Raw genomic sequence first — 25,327 nt, 5'->3', positions numbered from 1 at the left:
TAATTTTTTTTGTTGACATTTCTTATTTATCCCAGTTTTTAATTTTCAAAATGAATGCTGCTTGTTAAAAGTCACAGCCACATGAAGGGTGATTGGACTAGCAGAAACAGAGCAAGGATCAGAAGAACTCAACAGGTTTCTCTGAGATCTTTTTACAAAATATTATTGATCAGTGAGAGAGAGAGAGAACCAGAGCATCTTAAAATGGTTAGAATTGTACATTTTATAGGCATCTTACCACAACTGAAGAACAGTTGTTAAATATCTTGTTTTGTCTTACTAAAATGTCAGACAGAAGCAATCTGACTGTCTCTTTCTGTTGGAAGCCACCAGGCCTGTGTGCAGGTAGAGTCGTTGCAGGAACAGCTGCACCTGGTCTCCGCGCAGCGGGATGAGGCCGCGCTGCAGCTGTCTGTGGCCCAGGAGCAGGTGAAGCAGTACTCGCTGTCACTCTCCAACCTGCAGATGGTGCTGGAGCATTTCCAGCAAGGTGAGCAGGCCCGGCTTTCAGGGCCAGGGTCGCTGTGGCGTGGGAGTCTCTCTGTTTCCGGCACAGGGGAAACTTGGCAAGGCCACTCGTGTGGGGCGAGGGGGAGAGGAATCAGAAGCCCTCAACAGGTTCCATTTTTAAAAATATTTGTCTGGGGTCCAGGTGGTGGGGCACCTGGTTGAGCACACACATCATGGTGCACAATCAAGTCCCCAGTCCCCACCTGCAGGGGAGAAGCTTCACAAGTGGTGAAATCTTTCTCCCTCGCTTAATCTCTCTCATCCTCCCCCCCTCGTTTCCTCTTTTCCCCTCAACTTCTCTGTCTCTATAAAAAGAACAAGAGAAGAAAAACAAAAAAGATTTGTTTATGAATGAGAAGAGAGGAGGACGAGAGAAGAGCCAGAGCGCCACTCTGGCATATGCAGCAGCGGGGGCTGATGTGGACACCCCATGCTTAAGAACCCAGTGCTTGACCCACTGTGCCGCCTCCTGGCTCCCACGGAAGGCGCTGATCTAAGTTCCTTTTGGAAGGCGCACCATTCACAGTGGAGTTTTGGTTCTGACCTAACTTGGCATAGTGATTGCAGCATGTCAGAGATGTTTCAGTTGGGAAGTGTTTATTTTCCCAGCAAGGTGAGAATTGGCGAAGAATCGAGGCGGCATAGGAAGGGTGGTCCCACGACAGAGAATTACTACAGGGAAGAGAGAGGCCTGTGCGCACAGACGCCAGGCCGCGTGATACTGGCTAGTGACTGAACCTTCCTCAGTCAGTCGCCCGTAGCTACTGTCCTTTGCGACATTGGTGGGCTTGTCATTGCGGTCTGCTATGCTTTGAGCTGTGTTCCTGTCTAGGTGAAAAACGCCTTTGTGCAAAGAGAGTAAGAGAACATTTCATTTTAAGAGCTGAGTATGCTGTCTCCCTTTCTGCCTCTCCCCCAGATCCACTCAGATCATTCGCCCACCCGCTTGTTTGCCACACGCCTGGTCTTTTATTTCTGGCCAGGACTTAACAGCCGGGGGCAGAGGTGAGCAGGAAAGGGGGTGATGAGGTAGAAGCTCATACCTGCGTAAAGCTTGCAGTCCGTACGAGTGTGGCCCCTGGAGCATTGTCTGTGTGTGAAACATGACTTTTAAACAAGGATCTATTGTGCCTGCAGTGTGATGACTATTACAGTGGGCATGTATACCGAGTACTGAGCCATGAGGCCGCAGAAGCATGGGGGCTCCGGAGGGAGACGGGCGTCTAAGAGGGCTAAGAAGCACAGGGTCTGGGCAGAGGGGACTGAACGTGTCAGGCCCAGTGCGCATTCTCAATAAGCTCGCATGTTCTGGCGACATCTGAGCTGTTCTGTTGAGTCCCAGCTGCAAGCTGCTTGTCTGTTGTCTCTAGAGGAGAAGGCCATGTACTCTGCTGAACTTGACAAGCACAGACGGCGTGCGGCCGAGTGCCAGAGGAGGGCGGACAGTCTGCAGGAGAGGCTGGTGTCCGTGCAGGTTGGTGGCCATGTTCTCCCCATGTTTTGTTATGCATGAAACTATTGCTTATAGAGTCTTCACTGTGGAAACAATTTTTCACACAATTTATACATATAAAATTATATGTAGTATATAAACTTTTCTCTGCCATAGCAGACACTAGTGATAGGATACCAGGTTGAAAATACTAAAACTACCTACCTGTCACTAGTGGTGAGCATGCTCTCAGTTGTGTTCATATTCCAAGCAAACAAACACATGACCCGCTTGTTTTGTTTTGTTATTGTCACCAGGGTTGTCACTGGGTTTCAGTGCCTGTACAATAATGCACTGCTCCAGATGGCCTTCCCCCCCCTTTATTTATTTTTTTACTCCTTTCTTTTGTTATTTGACAGGACAGAGAGAAATTGAGAGGGGAAGGAGAGATAGGAGGGGGGAGGGAGAGGGGGAGAGAGAGAGAGAGAGAGAGACCTACAGATTTGCTTCACTGCTCATGAAACTTCCCTACAGGTGGGAGGTGGGGGCTTGACCATGGTGCTCCACCCAGTGCACCACTGCACCCCTCAAGATGACGCCTTTAAAGGTTTTGGTTTTTTTTGCCTCCAGGGTTATTGCTGGGTCTCAGTGCATGTACCATGAATCCACTGCTCCTGGAGGCCATTTTTCCCCCTTTTGTTGCCCTTGTGGTTGTAGCCTTGTTGTGGTTATTATTATTATTGTTGTTGATGTCATTCATTTTTGGGCAGGACAGAGAGAAATGGAGAGAGGAGAGGAAGACAGAGAGGGGAGAGAGACAGACACCTGCAGACCTGCAGGTGGGGAGCCGGGGGCTCGAACCGGGATCCTTACGCCAGTCCTTGCACTTGGCGCCACGTGCACTTAACCCGCTGTGCTACTGTACCCCCCCCCCCTTTAAAGTTTTAACATTTTAATTGAACATCAAGTGAGCACTGCTCAGCTCTGGTTTATGGTTTATGGTGTCTGTTGCGGGGATTGAACCTGGGACTATGGATCCTCAGGCATGAGAGTCTGTTTGCATAACCATTATGCTATCTACCCTCGCCCTCAAGTCTTCAAAGCAATATGGACAACATGTATAAAACGGAAGGATTGCAGTGTGGCAGCTGTCCACATACTCACCACCCTTGGAGTCCCTCCTGCACTCGTCAGAAGCCACACTCTCACATTTCTGCTTCTCACCACCTTGGGCTTCTTATGGTTTTATCACGGGCCATTTGCTTCTCCGAACAACATGTCACTTGGTTTTGCATCCAGCAGATCAAAAAGAAGACTGACTTTTTGTTGTAATGTTGGTGGGGCTGGGAGTGGGGTCCTGGCGGGGCACAGGCTGTGGGGAGTTGGGAGCTCCCTCCCTGTCTTTGTGACTTTTCTCCTCAGTACTCCAGTTGCCCAAAGATATGCACACCCAGTCCACTGATGTGTGCCATGCCTCAACCGTTCCACCTGTTTGTGTGTGTGTGTGTGTGTGTGTGTGTGTGTGAGAGAGGGAGAGAGAGACCAACAGACAGAGTGCCCTGTAATGGAAGGGCACTCTGTCGGGTGCTTGTCCTGCCTGGGGCCCTGAGCTGCAGAGCTGGATTTGACTCTGGCTACTCTTGACTCTGAACTAGATAGAATAAGTGAGTTGGAAAATGAATGAATACAAGCAGTTATTCGTATTAGAAGCATTTTGGGTCTTTATCGAGAAGTTTGGTGATGCTTTTATGATAAGAAAGCTGGTGTCTATGGCCATACCACCCTGAACACGCCTGATCTCATCTCATCACGGAAGCTAAGCAGAGGCAGGCCTGGTTGGTACTTGGGTGGGAGAAAGATGGTGTTTGTATCTCTTAGGCTATGGTAAAATTGGTCTTGACTTATGTCATTTTGCTTCAACTCTGTTTCCAAGAATCTACTGACAATATTGAGGATTGTCTTCTGAACTCTGAAGAGAATTTTAGCTATATGTGAACTGAATAACTCTTCTTAGGTTTGCTTAGTTTGTGTAGGAATTATAAGTTCATGTATCACCACTTCACTCCTGTGAGAATGTCACACATCAGAAAAGGCAGCAGCAACAAATGCCGGGGAGGGTGTGGGGTCAAAGGAACCCTCCTGCACTGCTGGTGGGAATGTCAATGGGTCCAACCTCTGTGGAGAACAGTCTGGAGACTCTCAGAAGGCTAGAAATGGACCTACCCTATGACCCTGCAATTCCTCTCCTGGGGATATATCCTAAGGAACCCAACACACCCATCCAAAAAGATCTGTGTACACATATGTTCTTGGCAGCACAATGTGTAATAGCCAAAACCTGGAAGCAACCCAGGTGTCCAACAACAGATGAGTGGCTGAGCAAGTTATAGTCTAGATACACCATGGGATACTACTCAGCTATTAAAAACAGTGACTTCACCGTTTTCAACCGATCTTGGACGGACCTTGAAAAAATTATGTCAAGTGAAGTAAGTCAGAAACAGAAGGATGAATATGGGATGATCTCACTCTCGAGCAGAAGAGAAAACACAAGTAGAACCTGAACTGGAGTTGGCATATTGCACCAAAGTAAAAGACTCTGGGGTGGGGGTGTGGGAGAGTACAGGTCCAAAAAGGGTGACAGAGGACTTAGTGGGGGTTGTATTGTTATATGGAAAACTGGGAAATGTTGTGCATGTACAACATTACTGTTGAATGTAAAACATTAATTCCCCAATAAAGAAATTAAAAAAAAAGTTCATCTATTTCAGCCCTGTGACTGTATAGAAGGCTCATTGTTTTCTCTTTTGCATGAATATGTTCTTTTTAAAAAATGTTTTTAAATATTTATTTATTCCCTTTTGTTGACTTGTTTTATTGTTGTAGTTATTGATGTCATCGTTGGATAGAATAGAGAAATGGAGAGAGGAGGGGAAGACAGAGAGGGGGAAAGATACCTACAGACCTGCTTCATTGCCTGTGAAGTGACTCCCTTGCAGGTGGGGAGCCAGGGGCTCGAACAGGGATCCTTGTGCGGGTCCTTGTGCTTTGCGCCACCTGCACTTAACCCACTGCGCTACCACCCAACTCCCAAGTATATTCTTTATTCACTCATTTTACTGATTAACAGGACATTTTTGTTATCTGTTGTGTAAACAGTGTGGCTGTGAACTTCCTTGTTGATGTCTCTTGGTGAGTGAGTAAAAGTTCAGGTGTGTTTCTCTGATTAGAGTCACCCCATGTATGAGGACAGCCTCTACTGATTGGATGATTAGAACTGATGAGTCACTCCATGTATGAGCACAGCCTTCACTTGATTGAATGATTAGAACTGATGAGTCACCCCTTGTATGAGGACAGCCTCTACTGATTGGATGATTAGCACTGATGAGTCAGTCACCCCTTGTATGAGCACAGCCTCCACTTGATTGATTAGAACTGATGAGTCACTCCTTGTATGAGCACAGCCTCCACTTGATTGGATGATTAGAACTGATGAGTCACCCGTGTGTGAGGACAGCCTCTACTGATTGAATGATTAGCACTGATGAGTCACCACCCCATGTATGAGGACAGCCTCTACTGATTGGATGATTAGAACTGATGAGTCATCCCTTGTATGAGCACAGCCTCCACTTGATTGGATGATTAGAACTGATGAGTCACCCCATGTGTGAGGACAGCCTCTACTGATTGGATGATTAGCACTGATGAGTCACCCTGTGTGGGAGGACAGCCTCCACTTGATTGGATGATGGCAGATGGTTTCCTGAGGTGGTGGGCTGTATAAGTTCTTGCTCTGTAGCCTTGTCAAATCATGATGGTATGGGAAAGTTTTTGTTGTTGTTTTTGCCAGTGTGATAGTGAGAAAGGACTATCTTGTGATTTTAACTGTGCAAGGAAAACCTAGGAGACTGTGGACAATCCAGGGACATGGAGGAACATAGGTTAAAATTACTGTAAGAGTAGCATGGAATTTGTTTGACTCTACATTTTAAGTTTTATTTATACTTTATTTAGTTGTTTAGACTGTTTTTACTGCTCAGCTCTGGTTTATGGTGGTGCTGGTGATTGAACCTGGAACTTTGGAGCCTGAGGCATGAGAGCCTTTCTCTGTAACCATTCTGCTGTCTCCCAGACACTTTAAACATATTTACAAGGTGAACAGCATCCTACAGTCAGGGAAAAGTCATAAAAACAGTATTTGTGCACCATTGACAACAAGTTCAGAAATCCTCTACAAGGTGCTTTTAAAGCCAAGAAAAGAACTGAACTACATTGCCCGCTACATTTACAGTTTACTGAAAAAAATGAGCAAGGAGTGTGGAGAAGTATTCATAGACGAAAAATGCTCCAACTGGTTGCTGTTAGGAACATCAGAAGTAATGAGACATCACTGTATACCCATCAGCCTTCCAACAGTTACCAAGAATAAGGACGTTTGTTGCTATCTAAGATGGTGTGGTGTTGTGTATTGCTGTTTTGGTGGTTTTTTTTTTTTTTTTTTTTGTCACTTTTACTTCTTCTCTTACCTGTTGGTAAGAGAAGCTTCTAAATTCTGCTTCTAAGACTCCTTTTGTTACATTGCTTGAGGCTGTGGTCTGTTTACATAATCACTGTTTTCATTGGTTTAATCCCCACTGGTTCACTTTTCCTTCTCCCCACCCCCTATCCTACGTCCTTCCTCTTCCTGACACTTCTGCCTCAGGAGATATAAAAGACAGAGCTTTCTAATGAAGAGAGATTAGATTGTTGAACTGCACCCCCGCTTGTAAATAAAGATTGAGCTGTGTTCCCAGCTCAGCCGTGAGTCAGTCCCTGGTTGTCTGTCTCCCGCCCGCGAAGCTAGAACGGCACTTACCCACTTTTTTTTTTTTAAACCTTTGTCAGCATCCTGGTTCTGGTTCTGTCTTGGCTACTTATTACCTGTGGGAACTCACCCAAAATCATAGAGTAACAACGCCATTAACGGAGATGGAAAGGTTCATTCGAAGATGTTTCCCAGCCTGACATTTGGGAAGTGGTTCTCCAAATCACCGAGTAATAGTTTCATTAACAGAGGTGAAAGGGGCTCATTCTAAGGCGTTTCCCGGCCCGCCACTTGGAAGTGGTTCTCCATGTTGCATGTTAACGCCGTTTTCTCTCCCAGGAGCGTTTGGATGAAGCAAATGCTGCTTTGGAGTCAGCATCAAGACTTACAGAGCAGTTAGATCTGAAGGAAGAGCAAATCGAAGCGCTCAGAAAGCAAGGTGAGTTATTAGCTTACCCTCCTCCCCCAGTGTGTTCCTGTAGGCAGCCGAGTGCGGCCAGCTCCACTGGTGTGGGACTCCCACCCCCACGGCAGTGTGCTCCACGTATTGGCTGAATCCAGTCATCCAGGGACCAGAGTCAAGCTGACCCTGGCCATCCAGCTAGTTTTCTGGGTATTAAGGGAATCCAGTGTTTGAGTGTCACCTTGTTGTTAATCATAAAAAGGTTGATTTTATTGACCTTTTTATGGTTGTGATTTCCTCCTGATGAGTTTGTGTTTGTCGTCTGTACACTGCCTGCTCCTGTTGGAGGGGCGGTGTTTGAAGACAGAGAAGCACTTTGTGGAGTGAGTGGATGGGCGTGGGGCTGACCGTAGGTGGTGCTCTGCACACAGGTGGTGGGGAGGGCGCTTGTGCATTTCTACTCGTGAGGTGGCGCGTAAGCGCTGTCAGTTCCCTGAGGTGAGCTTTGTTTGTCTTCTCCGATAATCTGCTTGCTCAGTGTCTTGCTGAGTCTAACAGCTGAGAAAGATCGCGTGTCCTCAGTCGCTGTCTTAGGGTCCTGGAAAGTTTAAGCTGTTGTCACACTTGGATTAGTAGGTCTTCAGCGTGGTGATAAGGAAATAACAGATAGCACCTCACACAGGCAGAAGTAGTCCCAGCAGAGATACTGTCAGAGGAGTGACTTGGTCAGTGCAGTGACCATTGGAGAGAGCCACTGAAGCAGGCGCCTCAGGGAGTTGGTTCACATCACCTGAGGGAGGTGAGGCATATTCAGCAACAGAGAAAATGGCGAGACAGGTCAGATTAAGCTGTTGTCTTCAAGGGGACTCAGTGCTCGAGCAGATTTGTGCCCAACTAAGAAAAAACGTCCTGTTTGCTTTGTAAAACTTGGAAAGCCTTGGAGCTCTCAGTGGAACCGAGGCATTAGAGACGGCTGAGGAATAAATGGTCGAGATGAGTGTCTGTTGCAGACATTCATGCAGCGTTCTGTCTAGTATTCTCTCTCTCTCTGATTTTTGTCAGCTGCTTAGAGTAGGTGGTGTTGGTTCTGCCAGTTAAAGGACTGAGATTGGAATTTCCCTGCTCAAAGGGCGTGTCTTTCCATGTCGGTGGGCTGCTTTTGGTCAGGAAAATGGTTGAACTCTGCATTTCTTTCTTTTTTCTTTTTTCCTTTTTTTTTTTTTTTTGGCGGGGGGGGACTCTGCATTTTGTACTATAGACCTTCATCTCCTTTGAAGATAGGACACAGTTGTCTTTGCTTGCCCCAGATGTGGAAATGATAGCCCTCACCTGCAGGGTGGTATTAGGAAGGTGATAATAGGACAGTCTAGCTCACTTGCAAACCCATCTAACGGTGACCCTACCTAGAAGACATGGGGTCCCAGAGGGGACATGGGGCACTGAAAGGCTTAGTCAGAACTGGTGTCTTAGTGCAGGGCCAGACTCGCAGAACACGGCAAAGGCAGTGTCTGAACCCGCTCTTCAGTCTGTGACACTCGGTGCTGTGCGCAGTCTGCTGGGACCTCACGCCTCAGCCTGAGCCCCCAGAGACAAAGGGGAAGTCATTTACATGGTGACAGACACAATGCTGTTTAGACTAGGCTTGTTCAAGCACCTATTCAAACCTCCCAGTGTCAGATTTTGATTCTATCTGGTGAAGTATGTGGCCTAGTTAGTTCTCCATTAAGGAAAAAATACAAGTAGTACTCACTGCAAATGGATAGGAACTTTGAGCTCATTTCGTGGAGTGGCAGTTGTCCACCGAAACAACTCTAAATGTGCTCATGCTCGTGGCGTCAGGTGAGGAAGTGCAGACCGCGGACCAGGGTCGCACACGGGGCGTGGGTTGGGGGGGGGTAGAGTCGCCTGTTATGTTAAGTCATTCTTGCCATACAGCGCTTCTTAGAAGTCTGTTTTCTTTATTACCTAAGCACTTTCATATCTCTAAACACAAATGGGATTTTATTTTCTCAAAGCTACACTCTTGATTTGATAATATAAATGAGACTTTGATTGGCTTGGTCATTTCCAAAGAATCCCTATATATTTTCTTTCATAGATCATTAAGTGCATTAAATGTTGATTGATGTTGTAATACTGTATTTTATTTTTAACACAAAACTTGGCCAGACAGAACAAATTTCTGCCAGGAAAAACAATTTTGAAAAAGAAAAATTGGCTTTTACTTCATGAAGGTACACAGAAACTTGAGTTGTTGGCATGGAGTACTGTTTTATTTCTAAGCATCTGTAGACCAATGATTAGTTGGTGTGCGATTCCAACATTCAGACAATATTAGGAAACCCATTTTAAAAGGTGGCCTTTTCTTCAAACCATTTGACCATGCCATTGCTTCCAGAGATAAAACGATTCAGTCTAGTCAAATATGTGAAAAAGGAAACCAGTGCGTACTTGCCCAGTATGGAAGCCGTCAGTGCTGATTTCAGGCGCGGTCCAAGTACGCTGCTGTCAGTGCTGTCTCTGTACGTACTGCTGTGGCCGTGGGGAGCCGGCCCGGTATGAAAAGTGTGAAGATGCCTTATCAGGGTTTCAGTATGAAACCAGCCACTTGGCTTCATGTTAGGTGCTGAGTGAGTTACCAGATAGCTGCCTTGTTTCTAAGAACTCAGCTGAGAGAATTACAGACAGATAGTCGAGATACTGTAGACTAGAGTTTAAGACAGCGGGTACAAAAGTGGTGATAAGGACTGCCTTAAGAATGGGCCCAGACAAATACATATAAACACAGATAGCTACAGAAATAATAGTCAGCCCATATCCGTGACCTTGGCCGAACCACTGCAGTTTCCAGTGGAGGGAATGGGGACACAGAACTCTGGTGGTGGGAACGGTGGGAATTATACCCCTGTAATCTCATAATTTTGCAAATCAGTATTAAATCACTAATAAAATAAAATAAGAGACTAAAGAGTCACCGTGAAAGTCTGCCAGTCTCTTGCTCTTTTTCAGCTTTTGCAGTCCTTGCTTTGATGAGGTGAGCTTTGGAGTGAGTGAGGGAAGTGTAATAGGAAGTAGGTGAGGAGGGTAGATACTAAGTCTAAGTAGACACTATTTCATTATGAACTGGATACTGACTCACTGCAGACTATTGTATATTTTTGCTTTCAGCGATATATTTTGCCCTAATTTATGGATACATGTGAACATATGCTCTTATCTCATGGGACCTGGTCTATATTCTAGGTTTTGAGACTTTGTTAGGAAGTGAACCTCCTGGAATGGAATTAGAGAATACTATGAAAGGAAAGGTCTCACCCAAATAATGAGAGTGAATAAAAAAAAAAAAAGGGCTCAGGGGCTGCAGAGGAAAGAAACTTAAGCTATGTTTCACCTGAAAAAGTAGTTTCCAGTGTAGTGTGACAGGCTTATCTGACTTTTTTTTTCACTTTTTAAAAAAAAAAATATTTATTTATTCCCTTTTGTTGCCCTAATTGTTTTATTGTTGTAGTTATTATTGTCGTCGTTGTTGGATAGGACAGAGAGAAATGGACAGGGGGAGGGGAAGACAGAGGAGGAGAGAAAGACAGACACCTGCAGACCTGTTTCACTGTTTGTGAAGCGACTCCCCTACAGGTGGGGAGCCGGGGGCTTGAACCGGGATCCTCACGCTGGTCCCTGCGCTTTGCGCCACCTGCGCTCAACCCGCTGCGCCACCGCCCGCCTCCCTTCTTCTAGCGTTTGCCGCCCGCCTCCCTTATCTGACTCTTTAACTAAGGCATTCTGAACAAGACCTTTATGAGGCAGACGGAACTTGGCTCATGCCTGTTCTGACTTGAGCAGAGTTCAGAATTTCAGGGTGATTGCCATTCGTAGAAAAACTCCCACCTGTGGAACCCTGTGATACAACTGCCCCGCTCAGAGATATATATCGTTTTGCTTTATGTGTGGCCAGACTCAACATTCTCCTTCCTTCACTTTTTCTCTACCGAGATAAATAAAATGATTTAAATAAAATGATTGGGAAAATGGAAATAGAAAACACAAAGTAGCAAAACACATTGAATGCTAGATCTGCAAAGGAACGTCGCTTTTCAAAGCCAGGACAAGTCTAGGATGCAGCTTGGGGAAATCTTTTGGTCTGTGTACTGGTCACACCTGTATCTTAAACTCCTTATTTGGCTGTTTAAAAGTGAATGGTCGGCACCTGCTTTCAATAAGACCTTCTACGAGTTGGGAATGGAAAATTTCCTTAGAGTGTTTCTATTAAAGAAAATCGAGGAGAACGCATAAAATGAGCACCAGTCAATCTACTGTAATATGAAACATAAAAGCATGTTTTAAAACTACAAATGTAAAAGAAGTCTGTGTTTTTCATGGAACTACCTTCGTGGTGCTGGATGGCAGGGTTTTTGTTTTAAATGAAGACATTGCCTTTTCTAGGACATAATTTATACAAGAAAACACATAATGTCCTGTTGAACACGGGCCAGATACATTCCCAGACGCTTTGTTACTCAAACTTTCAGAGGTATTTCTTATAGATGTTTTTGGCAGAAGTGGTAATTTTAGAGGAAATGTATAAGAAATACCAGATGTAGTTTACTCAATTGCCATAAATGGTTAAAACAATTATTTGTGACGATATAAACATCTGGGATACAAGATCATGTTGAAATTCAGGTTAAGACAAAAGTCTGTGTCAGTGAAACAAATAATCAGACCTTTTTAAACAATATTGATCATTTTAGCATGTTTTATTCTTCTAAGTATAGAAAAAAGGTAAGTTATATAGAGAAAAGATTTTTTTTTTTCATACATGAGTACCCAGACACAATTTTTTTTAGTTTCAATTTTTTTCTAAACCAAAGCACTGCTCAGCTTTGATGGTGCTGGAGTCTGGATCCGGGACCTGGGAGCCTCAGGTGTGAAACCTTTTTGTCTGCCCAGCCTGCATGAGTCCACTCGTTCTACAAGTGTTCTGTGTTCCTAGACAACAGTTAACCACTTGTTTATTTATCAAGCATCCATTGCTTTCTGCTTGTACCAAACTCTAAAAGTACAGCCCTGGGGATACAGTGATAGAACACAGGCCCAGCCTCTCTTAGATCGTTAATAGGCACAAAAAGTGAAGAGCACATGAAATCACGGACATGTGAGCAGTTGTTCCACTCTACATAGTGGGGATGCTGTGGAAAGGGGGTGCCCATGAGGGGTCGCTTGTTGGAAAAGTTTTAGCCAGACAGGTAGAAGTTGGGGTCTTCCCCAAGTGTTTGGACTGTGTGGTCCAGTCTGGAAACTGAAGTTGAGTAGTATTGACCGAGGGTGTGTCTCGGGTATGAAATGTTGAGTCATCAGAGGTGGAAGTAGATTGTCACATGGAGGGATGAACCACAAGGAACACAAGCACAGCTTAGAGACAGACAGCAGAGCATGGCGACCTCAGGACTCCTCAGGCAGAGGATTCCTGGCTGCACCCAGACGTCACCGTCATGTTGGTAGCGGCCTCCAGGTCTGCCAAGAGGTGCTGGACATGAAGAGTTTCACGAGAATGATTCCATCTGCCTTACTGTGACACAGAACTTAAATAAATTTTTTCTGAAAATCCTATGTGAGCAGAAGAAAAGAGCTCTTGGGGTGGGATGTAGCCCACCTGCTAGGTAGCAGGGCCTTTCAGAGCCAGCTGGGGTTCTAGCCTGGCCCATGTTGTTTGCTGCAGTGGGGTTCTAGCCTGGGCCACGGTGTTTGCTGCCTTGGGGTTCTAGCCTGGGACACGGTGTTTGCTGCAGTGGGGTTCTAGCCTGGGACACGGTGTTTGCTGCAGTGGGGTTCTAGCCTGGGACACGGTGTTTGCTGCAGTGGGGTTCTAGCCTGGGCCATGGTGTTTGCTGCAGTGGGGTTCCAGCCTGGGACATGGTGTTTGCTGCAGTGGGGTTCTAGCCTGGGCCACGGTGTTTGCTGCAGTGGGGTTCTAGCCTGGGACATGGTGTTTGCTGCAGTGGGGTTCTAGCCTGGGACACGGTGTTTGCTGCAGTGGGGTTCTAGCCTGGGACACGGTGTTTGCTGCCTTGGGGTTCTAGCCTGGGACACGGTGTTTGCTGCAGTGGGGTTCTAGCCTGGGACACGGTGTTTGCTGCAGTGGGGTTCTAGCCTGGGACACGGTGTTTGCTGCAGTGGGGTTCTAGCCTGGTCCATGGTGTTTGCTGCTCAGTACAACCTCCCCATGCCCCTCCCCCTCCCCGTTTTATCTCTCCCCTCCTTCTCCCCTTTCTCCCCCTCCCCCTTTCCTTCTCCCCATCGTCCTCTCTTCCTGTCTGAATAAGTCTGTCCAGACTGGTGAAGTCCTAACAATGACCAAAAAGCACTATAAAGGCACACAGAGGATGTAAATAAATGTAGGAGCCTTTTAAAGACTTAGCTGGTGTTAGCAGAAAGTGATCCTGTATACTTTGGACTTGGTCATCCAAAGACCATCTCATTTCTAGCTCTTGGTTACGTTTAATTAAATGAAGAGTTTAAATATCCTCGGTTAGCTTTGCTGTGTGTTAGATTGAACTCTTTTCATTAGACCAGACACTGGCTCATTGACTGACCTATCTGTAATTGAAACCGCCATCTTAGAATTGTTCTTCCTTCCCGACTCCTTTGCCTGGCATCACTGAGACGACAAGTGGTTGTGCTGACCCTGCGTTGACATCCATCGTCAGGGCTAAGCTGAGAGGCGAGCCACCTGCATGAAGTCAGACGCCTGGCGATACGTAGTACAGCGTAGGGCTGTTCAGGGAAGCTCATCTGACCACTCCGAAAATTCTCTCCACCTTCTGAAGTCTGCATGTTCATTGACGGGACGGGACGGGACGGGACGGGACGGGACGGGACGGGACGGGACCGGGACTCGCACGCAGGCTCTCTGACAGCCCTGCACCAACGGCCTTTCTCTTCTCGGTCAGCTGTTAAGTAACCTGAGGAAACTAAACAGGAAGTGGCCACACGGTTTTGTAAGGAACGCGACTTAGTTTTGTAACGTTCTCTGGAGACGCAGTGTCCTGATCACAAGTGGAGGGCAGTTCGCTTGGTGTAAGTGCAGTGATGGCGGCTCTGGTGTCACCTCAGTGTTCCAGTGGCTCTGACCTGGCCGAGGTGAGGTGTTCAGACCAGAGCACCTTGCAGCCGCTTTACTGCATCTTTGACTGGACCCTCCCCCTTCCCCCTTGAACTCGCAGAATTATTTTGGCACGTTGGATTATTTCATAGGGATATTGTTCTTGGCTAAGAACCCTTTTCTGAATAACTGCATTTTGCCTGCTCGTATGAATAGAGTTCTGATTTCAAACTGTGGTTTGAATTAACCCTCAGTTTTCATGGGGAAGTGTCGGGAATCTCTGGTGGGAGAGCAGGCTGGAGGCATCCTGAAGTTGGTATATGACTTTCAGCCTCTCAACCCCTTCCCCCAAGTCCTCAGGGCTTCCCCATCTACGTTTAACCATCGGAATATACTTAAACAATGACTTGAATTTGAAATAGCCCTGCAGTAAAAACAGCCTTAGAAAGAAGTACAGCGGGGGACAGGTGGTAGTGCAGCAGGTCAAGCGCACATGGTGCGAAGTACAAGGGCCAGTTTAAGGATCCTGGTTCTAGTTCCCGGCTCTCCACCTGCAGGGGCTCGCTTCACAAGTGGTGAAGCAGGTCTGCAGGTGTCCGTTTTTCCCTCCCCTTCTCTGTCTTCCCCTCCTCTCTCAATTTCTCTGTCCTAACCAGCAACAGTACCACCAATGACAACAATAACATCAACAACAAGGGCAACAAAATGGGAAAAATGGCCTCCAGGAGCAGTGGATTTGTAGTGCAGGCACCGAGCCCCAGAGATAACCCTGGAGGCAGAAAAAAAAAAAAAAGTATGTGAGTAAGTAGAAGAGGTGCCTGAGAATGGGTAGGCCTCTTTCTCTCTCTCTCTCCCTCTCTCTCTCTCTCTCTCTCTCTCTCTTTCTCTCTCTCTAGTGTGGGAAGGAGTAGGGAAGATGGAAGAAGAGGGCGTCCCTCTCTCTCTCTCTCTGGGAGGAGTGGGGGAGATGGAAGAAGAGGGTCTCCCTCTCTCTCTCTCTGGGAGGGATGGGGGAGATGGAAGAAGAGGGTCTCTCTCTCTCTCTCTCTCTCTGGGAGGAGTGGGGGAGATGGAAGAAGAGGGTGTCTCTCTCTCTCTCTCTGGGAGGAGTGGGGGAGATGGAAGAAGAGGGTCTCTCTCTCTCTGGGAGGAGTGGGGGAGATGGAAGAAGAGGGTCTCTCTCTCTCTGGGAGGGGTGGGGGAGATGGAAGAAGAGGGTCTCTCTCTCTCTCTCTCTCTGGGAGGGGTGGGGGAGATGGAAGAAGAGGGTCTCTCTCTCTCTCTCTCTGGGAGGGGTGGGGGAGATGGAAGAAGAGGGTGTCTCTCTCTCTCTCTGGGAGGAGTGGGGGAGATGGAAGAAGAGGGTCTCTCTCTCTCTGGGAGGAGTGGGGGAGATGGAAGAAGAGGGTCTCTCTCTCTCTGGGAGGAGTGGGGGAGATGGAAGAAGAGGGTCTCTCTCTCTCTGGGAGGGGTGGGGGAGATGGAAGAAGAGGGTCTCTCTCTCTCTCTCTCTCTGGGAGGGGTGGGGGAGATGGAAGAAGAGGGTCTCTCTCTCTCTCTCTCTGGGAGGGGTGGGGGAGATGGAAGAAGAGGGTCTCTCTCTCTCTCTCTCTGGGAGGGGTGGGGGAGATGGAAGAAGAGGGTCTCTCTCTCTCTCTCTCTGGGAGGAGTGGGGGATATGGAAGAAGAGGGTCTCTCTCTCTCTCTGGGAGGGGTGGGGGAGATGGAAGAAGAGTGTGTCCTGTTTTCCTCTCACTGTTTAGCTTGTGCACTGAGTGGTTAATTGACAAGAGATAAGCTTACTTAGTCTTCTTCCTCTCAGTAGGAGAGAGCTTTGTTTATCGTTGGGAGAGCGCGTTGGAAAGGCCTAAGGAGGGTCATGTGGTCACAGTGTGTGTGCAGTAAGCACTTGAAGTGTTTGTTACTGACTTTAATAATAATATCTTTGTTCTCTTCTACTTTTCTTTCTTTTAATTTGTGATGTCCAAGCTTAAATTCCACTGGAAAGACGGGAAAGGAAGCATTTAGAGTAGATTTTCCAAACACAAACCTCACTTTTATATTATGGTTGTGGCAACCATCTCTGATTTGGTAAAATTAACCTATTATGTGAATTACATTTTGCAATTTAGAAAAACCACAAGCCATTACAAACAGCTACACTGGGCATTTTGTCTGTCTTTTAGTTCTGTGAATTAGAATATTAGGTGTTGTGCATGCAAATTAGCAAGCAGACTAGCCTGGTCCTGTCTGTCTGTCCCAGACTGGAGGGAGCACCTTGGGAACTGAGACGGATGGCAGGCAGGGTTTAGTGGGCAGTGCTAGCGGGAGAGGCAGAACAAAGGACATTTGCAGAAGTCTTGCCTTGGGGATCGAGAACTTAGAAGTCAACCTGTATATATAGTCAACTGGTTTTCAGTAAGGTGCTGAAGAATAGTCTTTCTTGCCACAGCAATCAGGCAGCAGCAAGGAATTAAAGGGATACAGATAGGAAGAGAAGAAGTCAAACTCTCCCTACTTGCACACGACATGATAGTACACATAGAAAAACCTAAGGAATCTAGCAAGAAGCTTTTGGAAATCATCAGGCAATACAGTAAGGTGTCAGGCTACAAAATTAACATTCAAAACTCAGTGGCATTCCTCTATGCAAACACTAAGTTGGAAGAATGTGAAATCCAGAAATCAGTGCCTTTTACTATAGCAACAAAAACAATAAAATATCTAGGCGTAAACCTAACCAAAGAAGTGAAAACCTTGTATACTGAAAAATTGTGAGTCACTACTCAAGGAAATTGAAAAAGACACAAAGAAGTGGAAAGATATTCCATGTTCATGGGTTGGAAGAATTAACATCATCAAAATGAATATATTACCCAGAGCCATCTACAAATTGAATGCTATCCCCATCAAGATCCCAACCACATTTTTTTTCTTAGGAAAATAGAACAAATGCTACAAATGTTCATCTGGAACCAGAAAAGACCTAGAATTGCCAAAACAATCTTGAGAAGAAAGAACAGAACGGGAGGCATCACACTCCCAGATCTCAAACTGTATTATAGGGCCATTGTCATCAAAACTGCTTGGTACTGGAACATGAAAAGACACACTGACCAGTGGAATAGAATTGAGAGCCTGGAAGTAAGCCCCCACACATATGGACATCTGATCTTTGACAAAGGTGCCCAGACTATTAAATGGGGAAAGCAGAGTCTCTTCAACAAATGGTTTTGGAAAATATGGGTTGAGATATGCAAAAGAATGAAACTGAACCACTATATTTCACCAAACACAAAAGTAAACTCCAAGTGGATCAAGGACTTGGATGTTAGATCAGAAACTATCAGATACTTAGAGGGAAATATTAGCAGAACTCTTTTCCGCATAAATTTTAAAGACATCTTCAATGAAATGAATCCAGTTACGAAGAAGACTAAGGCAAGTATAAACCTATGGGACTACATCAAATTAAAAAGCTTCTGCACAGCAAAAGAAGCCACTACCCAAACCAAGAGACCCCTCACAGAATGGGAGAAGATCTTTACATGCCATACATCAGACAAGAGTTTAATAAAGAAAATATATAAAGAGCTTGCCAAACTCAACAAGAAAACAAGCAAACCCATCCCAAAATGGGGAGAGGACATGGACAGAATATTCACCACAGAAGAGATCCAAAAGGTTGAGAAACACATGAAAAAATGCTCCAAGTCTCTGATTGTCAGAGAAATGCAAATCAAGACAACAATGAGATACCACTTCACTCCTGTGAGAATGTCAGACATCAGAAAACGTAATAGCAGCAAATGCTGGAGAGGTTGTGGTGTCAAAGGAACCCTCCTGCACTGCTGGTGGGAATGTCAATGGGTCCAACCTCTGTGGAGAACAGTCTGGAGAACTCTCAGAAGGCTAGAAATGGACCTACCCTATGACCCTGCAATTCCTCTCCTGGGGATATATCCTAAGGAGCCCAACACACCCATCCAAAAAGATCTGTGTACACATACGTTCATAGCAGCACAATGTGTAATAGCCAAAACCTGGAAGCAACCCAGGAGTCCAACAACAGATGAGTGGCTGAGCAAGTTGTGGTCTATATACACAATGGAATACTACTCAGCTGTAAAAAATGGTGACTTCACCGTTTTCAGCTGATCTTGGATGGACCTTGAAAAATTCATGTTGAGTGAAATAAGTCAGAAACAGAAGGATGAATATGGGATGGTCTCACTCTCAGGCAGAAGTTGAAAAACAAGAGCAGAAGAAAAAATACAAGTAGAACCTGAACTGGAGTTGGTGTATTGCACCAAAGTAAAAGACTCTGGGGTGGGGGGTGGGGGAGAATACAGGTCCAAGAAGGATGACAGAGGACCTAGTGGGGGTTGTATTGTTATATGGAAAACTGGGAAATGTTATGCATGTACAAGCTATTGTATTTACTGTCAACTGTAAAACATTAATCCCCCAATAAAGAAAAAAAAAAAAAAGACTGGTCTTTCAATACATTGTGCTGAAAGGAGTATCCATATGCACAGAAATTAACTCAAAATGGATCAGAGGCCTAAATCTTTGGTTAAAACTCTGGAGTAAATATTTGCGGAGTTGGGTCTTGGCGTCTTTCTTTCTCTTTTAAATTTCATTTATTTATTAATGAGAGAGATAGGAGGGAGGGAGGGAGGGAGAGAGAGAGAGAGAGAGAGAGAGAGAGAGAAGGAACCAGACATCAGCAGACATCACTCTGGTGGATGTGCTGCCGGGGATGGAACTCAGGACCTCCTGCTTGAGAGTCTAGTGCCCTATCCACTGTGCCACCTCCCGGACCATGGGATCTTGGTTTCTTAACACGTGGCACTGCAAGCACAGGCAGCAAAGCACATCACCAAGGAGGTGAGATGTATCTGGAGATAGCCCACCTGGCAGAGCAGACGTGACAGGGTGCTCAGAGACTGAAGGAGTCCCTGGAGCCACAGAGAGTAATGTGGAAGGGACCTTCTGGAGTCTGTGTAGCCACCGACTGTCGGCCCCCATCTAAAAAGGGAGGGAAGGAAAGGAGTCTGGGGGTCCTGAGACCCCGGCGGAACTGGGGGCGGGGGTGGGATGAACTCAGCCCACAGGACGGGAAGGACATTTGGACATTGTGTCTGCTAAGGGGACTTGTCCTCAGCTACCACAGGAAAAATGGAGCAAAATTTGAAAGACAGGTTTGTGGGAGAGGCTGCAGTCTGGTGTGAGGCGGAGGCGTTTCTTGGTTTGAACGCAGGTCTAGGATGAAAGTCGTGGTGTAGACATTGCAGAACACCCCCCTCAGCTTCCGTGTCCTCCCCGAGGCAGCGGGTCTAACTCCTCAGCCTGGCCGAGACCCCCTGGCCTGTGGCGCGGCTGAGCTTAGGGACAAAGCGTCTTCTGCTGCGATTCTGCATTTTGCCTTTAGTACTGCTCGTACTCTGGGTGTCCATCGAGATGTGACAGATTCTGCTTCCTCTTTTAATGATTTTGTAAATGTGGGCCCAACATCCCTCCAAATCAGTCATAGGCTGTGGCACTTTGATTTCTGCGTACGAGCTGGTGACCTGGATTCTGTGTTTACTATGGAATCCTCCGCGCTCCGGGCTGCGTCCCGAGTCACGGCCTTGGTTGCCTCGTGTCCGCGCAGCTCACTGAAAACCAGTCCAGCCAGAGTAGCTGCAAAAGGCCTAAAGTCTGCCTTCTCTGTCTCCCGTTAAAGAGCTGCTCTGGAAGAATTTCACGCAAAGGAGGGGTGCTGAGAGTCTTCTGATTGCTAGGAAGCTTCTGAAGAGGAGCCAAACACACTTGTTTCAGACCTGAGTGCTCTGTCTGGGGGTGTGTGTGGGAGGGGTCAGCGCTCGGCTTCTCAGGCTTTATGTCACTTGGTTCCTGGGCCAAAGTGTTGATTGTCACCTGAAGACGGCACAGGTCACACCACCACCCACCCGGCCCTTTCTCTCTGCTGACACACTCTTTCACATGTGTTTTTAAGATGAGCTCCGAAAAGAAATGCTGGATGATGTGCAGAGGAAATTGATGGACTTGGTCAGCAGCACGGAAGGAAAAGTGGACAAGTACGTCCTTGAACGTGGTGCACGGTGGCGGCCGAGCAGCGCCTGCTGTAGAGGTTTACGTGTGATTTGCTTGTGTTCAATCTTTTTCTGGATAGTGATGGTAGTTTCAGTGAGGGTCAGTACAGTATGTGTGTGTGAGTGTGTCGGGGAATGTGTGACTGTGTGTATGTGTGACTAGGTGTGTGACTGAATCTGAGGAGTGTGGCTGTGTGTGTGTGACTGAGTGTGAGTGTGTGTGACTGAATTTGTGAGTGTGTGTGTGTGTGTGAGTGTGTCGGGGAATGTGTGACAGTGTGTGTATGTGTGGCTGTGTGTGACTGAATGTGTGTGTGTGTGTGTATGGCTCTGTGTGTGTGACTGTGTGTGTGTGACTTGAGTGTGTGGCTGTGTGTGTGTGACTGAGTGAGTGTGTGTGACTGAATGTGTGTGTGACTTGAGTGTGAGTGTGTGTGGTTGTATGTGTGTGACTGAGTGTGAGTGTGTGTGTATGGCTGTGTGTGTGTGAGTGTGTGACTGTGTGTGTGTGTGACTGAGTGTGTGTGTGGCTGTGTGTGGGACTGAGTGTGTGTGACTGAGTGTGTATGTGACTGAGTGTGAGTGTGTGGGACTGGATGTGTGTGTGGGACTGAGTGTGTGTGTGACTGTGTGTCTGAGTGTGTGTGGCTGTGTGTGTGACTGAGTGTGAGTGTGACTGAGTGTGTGTGTGTGTGACTATGTCTGACTGTGTGGCTGTGTGTGTGTGGCTGTGTGTGACTGAGTGTGTGTCTGACTGAGTGTGGCTGTGTGTGACTGAATGTGAGTGTGTGTGTGACTGAGTGTGTGTGTATGGCTGTGTGTGACTGTGTGTGTGACTGAGTGTGTGTGGCTGTGTGTGTGACTGAGTGTGTCTGTGTGAGTGTGTGACTGTGTCTGACTGTGTGTGTGTGGCTGTGTGTGGCTGTGTGTGACTAAGTGTGTGTATGTGACTGTGTGTGTGACTGAGTGTGTGTGTGTGTGTGACTGAGTGTGTGTATGTGACTGAGTGTATGTATGTGACTGTGTGTGTGTGACTGTGTGTGACTGAGTGTGACTGTGTGTGACTGAGTGTGTGTATGTGACTGAGTGTGTGTATGTGACTGTGTGACTGAGTATGTGTGACTGAGTATGTGTGTGACTGAGTATGTGTGTGACTAAGTATGTGTGACTGTGTGTGTGACTGGTGTGTGTGAGTGTGTCAGGGGAATGTGTGAGTGTGTGTGACTGTGTGAGTGTGTGTGACAGTGTGTGACTGTGTGAGTGTGTGTGACAGTGTGTGACTGTGTGTGAGTGTGTATGTGACTGAGTGGGGGAATGTGAGTGTGGGGGGAATGTGTGTGAGTGTGTGTGGGGAATATGTGTGTATGTGACTGTGGAATGTGTATGAGTGTGTGTGTGTGTGTGTGTGTGCGGAGTGTAAATGTGTGCAGTGTAAATGTGAGTGTGTAGGTGTGAGTGTGAATGTAAGTATGATTGTGTGTGAGTGTGTTTTGCTAGAGCTCTGTGGTGCTTGGGGTTGAGCCTGGAATCTGGTACATAAACCACTATGATCTTACCCTGGCCCTCGCTTCTCTCGGTCTTTTGCTCCCCTCCCTCTCCCCCCCCCCCCCCAGCAGCACAACAGCTTGCCTGGCAGGGTGCCTGCTTGGCCTGGTGCAGAGGTTCTGGCCTGGCCCCCACTGCACTGGAGAAGCTTTGGTGCTGTGGCATTTTCACGCTACGGGTATTGCTGGGGATTGAACTTGGGACCTCAGCATGAGAGCTGGATGCTTTATCCACTGTACCACCTCCCGGACCGCCACACCTGGTATTTTTAAATGTACATTGTGGCTATTTGACGCAGTCCTAGACTGATCAAGCCTTTTCTCTAATGCTACTTTAAAGTATAGCTATTTAAATAATTCAATGCTGTTTTAAATATATGTTTAAGGTGTATTGCCTGAGCACACTAAATATTGGTTTGACCTGTTTCTGCTTGCATTTTCATAGAATCCTAATGAGAAACCTTTTCATCGGACATTTCCACACACCAAAAAATAAGCGTCACGAGGTGTTAAGATTAATGGGGAGCATCTTGGGTATCAAGAGGGAGGAGATGGAGCAGGTAACTAACAGTGGAGACCGCCTGGAACATGGACTGGTGTAGTGTGTCTCCCAGCTCTCCCTGCTCTCTCTTGCTGTGTATGCACTTTCTCTGTAATGTGCAGTCATTCCATGTTGTAGGGAGAGGCAGACTTGTTGGATTTGCACATTAGCTCAGATATTTTATAATTTTTTTATATTTATTTTATTTATTTATTCCCTTTGTTGCCCTTGTTGTTTTATTGTTGTAGTTATTATTGTTGTTGTCGTTGTTGGATAGGACAGAAATGGAGAGAGGAGAGGAAGACAGAGAGGAGGAGAGAAAGACACCTGCAGACCTGCTTCACCGCCTGTGGAGCGACTCCCCTGCAGGTGGGGAGCCGGGGCTCGAACCGGGATCCTTATGCCGGTCCTTGTGCTTTGCGCCACCTGCGCTTTAACCCGCTGCGCTACAGCCCGACTCCCAGATATTTTATAATTTATAAACTGCTTCTTGTGAACGCAGAATTTTCAGACATGACAACCCTCCACTTTTCTGAGCTAGAGCTTGGGGTGACGTGTCATTGTGTATGTAGCCTTGAGCAGTAGGAAGCTTGCAAAGCGGGGTTTGTTACTGTCTGAAAAAGATGTAAAAAGTGGGTTTTGGTTTTTATTGTACTGATAATATTTTTCTGTTTTAAAAATAATCTTCCAGCTGCTTAATGATGATCAGGGCGGTGTTACCAGGTGGATGACTGGCTGGCTTGGAGGAGGGTCAAAGAGTGTCCCCAACACACCCCTAAGGCCAAATCAGCAACCTTTGCTCAACAGTGTAAGGATTGATCTTTATCTCCTCTGAACGTGAAATGATGACATGACTGTACGTTTTACCCATTTGCAGAGAATCAGATGTCTGTTTCTATATTGTTTTATATAACCATTGAAGAAATATTTATATGATAGAGTCAGGGAGCTATCGAAACGGAGAGGGAGCTAGGAAGAAAGAGAGAGGGACACCTGCAGCACTGCTTCGTTGCTTGTGAGACTCACCCCTGCAGGTGCACTGTGACACATGCACGCAACCCAGGGCTCCACCACCCAGCCCCTGCTTAACCCTTTTTATTTTTAAGCTGCAGAAACAAATCACAGGATGGCAGACATAATAAGCTCAGAACCCTTCCTGTGAAAGCTAGTTTGGGATTGAGAACAGTTTCTCTCTCTTTCTTCTTCCTCTTCCTTCCTTCCTTCCTTCCTTCCTTCCTTCCTTCCTTCCTTCCTTTCTTCATTTCCTTTCCTTTCCTTTCCTTTCCTTTCCTTTCCTTTCCTTTCCTTTCCTTTCCTTTCCTTTCCTTTCCTTTCCTTTCCTTTCCTTTCCTTTCCTTTCCTTTCCTTTCCTTTCCTTTCTTTCTTTCTTGCCTCCGGGGTTATCACTGGGGCTCAGTGCCTGCACTACGAATCCACTGCTCCTGGAGGCTGACTTTTCCATCTTGTTGCCCTTGTTGTTTATTGTTGTTGTTGTTATTATTGTTGTTATTGCAATCGTTGTTGGATAGGATTGAGAGGGGGAGGGAAAGATAGACACACCTGCAGACCTGCTTTACCACTTGTGAAGCGACACCCTGTAGATGGGGAGACAGGGCCTCGAACAGATATCTTTACTCTGGTTCTTGAACTTTGCACCATGTCTGCTTAACCCGCTGCACTACCGCCCAGCCCCCAAAGACTTGGGTTTTATTTATGTATGTATGCATCTACTGGGTCACTGAACCAGCCCAGGAATACTTGCTCAGCTCACACCTCTGTGGAGCTGACGGCTCTGAACGTTGGGGAGGCAGTAGCGAAGCAGACAGGGTGCCTGTCCTCTGTAAACCCACGTTCTGCGAGGAAGAGTCCGCTGCCTCGTAGCTGACAGCGATATTGAGTGCATCATGTAGAGCAGAGTTAGACTGTTGTGTGTCCTCCCGTATTTCACCAGTTTCAGTAAAGAGTATGCTGAGAGTTGGTGAGTTACTCGGAAGTGATTAAAGACAAAACCCTGTTGAAGACTGGGCAGCACAGAGTCTGACTCGAGTGTGTCTGCACCACGTTCTACTCTGGCAGTGTCACTCCTGAGTGTTTGCCGTATTCATTGACTGGATTTTAGTTTGGAACAATGCAACTTCTACACTTGTTTTCTGTCTATAAAATGTTCGTTTTTCAGGGCAGGGGTAGATAGCATGATGGCTATGCAAAGAGACTCTCATGCCTGAGGCTCCAAAGTCCCAGGTTCAATCCTCTGCACCACTCTAAGTCAGAGCTGAGCAGTGCTCTGGTAAAAATTTTAAAAGTTCACTTTTCTCTTGTTAGGGAAATAATGGTTTCCAAGACAGTTGTCACCTGGGTACAATTTCTCATCCTTCTGTGATAGGTGTCGACACACCAGTCCCTCCACCCTCCAGGCCCTGCTCAGGCAGGGTTCACAGGTTCTCAGTTCCCTCACAGCTCCCTCCAGCCCCCCAAAAGTTAATGTCTTAATGTCACTGATGACTGAAATAAGTGTTGCCTAGCAGCTGTCTCTGAATATAAGGCTTATAGTGAGTATTGTCATCAAATTATCGATCAGATCATTAACGTTTTGTGATTGATACCTTTGTAACTCAGTGCTGGTTTTGGTTATTCATAAAACTTATTTATAAAATCATGATCAAAAGGGCACAGTCTGGGGAGTCCGGCGGTAGGCGCACGAGGCGCAAAGCACAAGGACCGGTACAAGGATCCCGGTTTGAGCCCCTGGCTACCCACCTGCGGTGAAGCAGGTCTGCAGGTGTCTGTCTTTCTCTCCCATCTCTGTCTTCCCCTCCTCTCTCCATTTCTCTCTGTACTATCCCACAACGATGACAGTAATAACAACAATAATAATAACAACAACAATAAA

General features: G+C 46.6%; 1 protein-coding gene across 14 annotated transcripts in view; it reads left to right on the top strand.

Moving 5' to 3' along the window:
* TRIP11 (thyroid hormone receptor interactor 11) overlaps window positions 1–25,327 on the top strand; it is a 72,384-nt gene that overhangs the window by 41,367 nt on the left and 5,690 nt on the right. For 13 of the 14 annotated variants that reach the window (XM_060180923.1, XM_060180931.1, XM_060180930.1 and 10 more), the window contains 6 exons: window positions 327–490; window positions 1,881–1,984; window positions 7,092–7,191; window positions 20,256–20,337; window positions 22,342–22,456; window positions 23,129–23,245. In XM_060180923.1, the coding sequence (XP_060036906.1) occupies window positions 327–490; window positions 1,881–1,984; window positions 7,092–7,191; window positions 20,256–20,337; window positions 22,342–22,456; window positions 23,129–23,245 (682 nt within the window). Of the gene's footprint in view, window positions 1–326; window positions 491–1,880; window positions 1,985–7,091; window positions 7,192–20,255; window positions 20,391–22,341; window positions 22,457–23,128; window positions 23,246–25,327 lie in introns of those variants that run through there. The other variant, XM_060180935.1, reaches the window with a different exon arrangement.

Source organism: Erinaceus europaeus, chromosome 22, assembly GCF_950295315.1.
Source record: "Erinaceus europaeus chromosome 22, mEriEur2.1, whole genome shotgun sequence".
NCBI classification, from domain to species: Eukaryota; Metazoa; Chordata; class Mammalia; order Eulipotyphla; family Erinaceidae; genus Erinaceus; species Erinaceus europaeus.
Note: the sequence above shows the minus strand (reverse complement) of the source record. Positions and strands in the feature narration are given on the sequence as shown.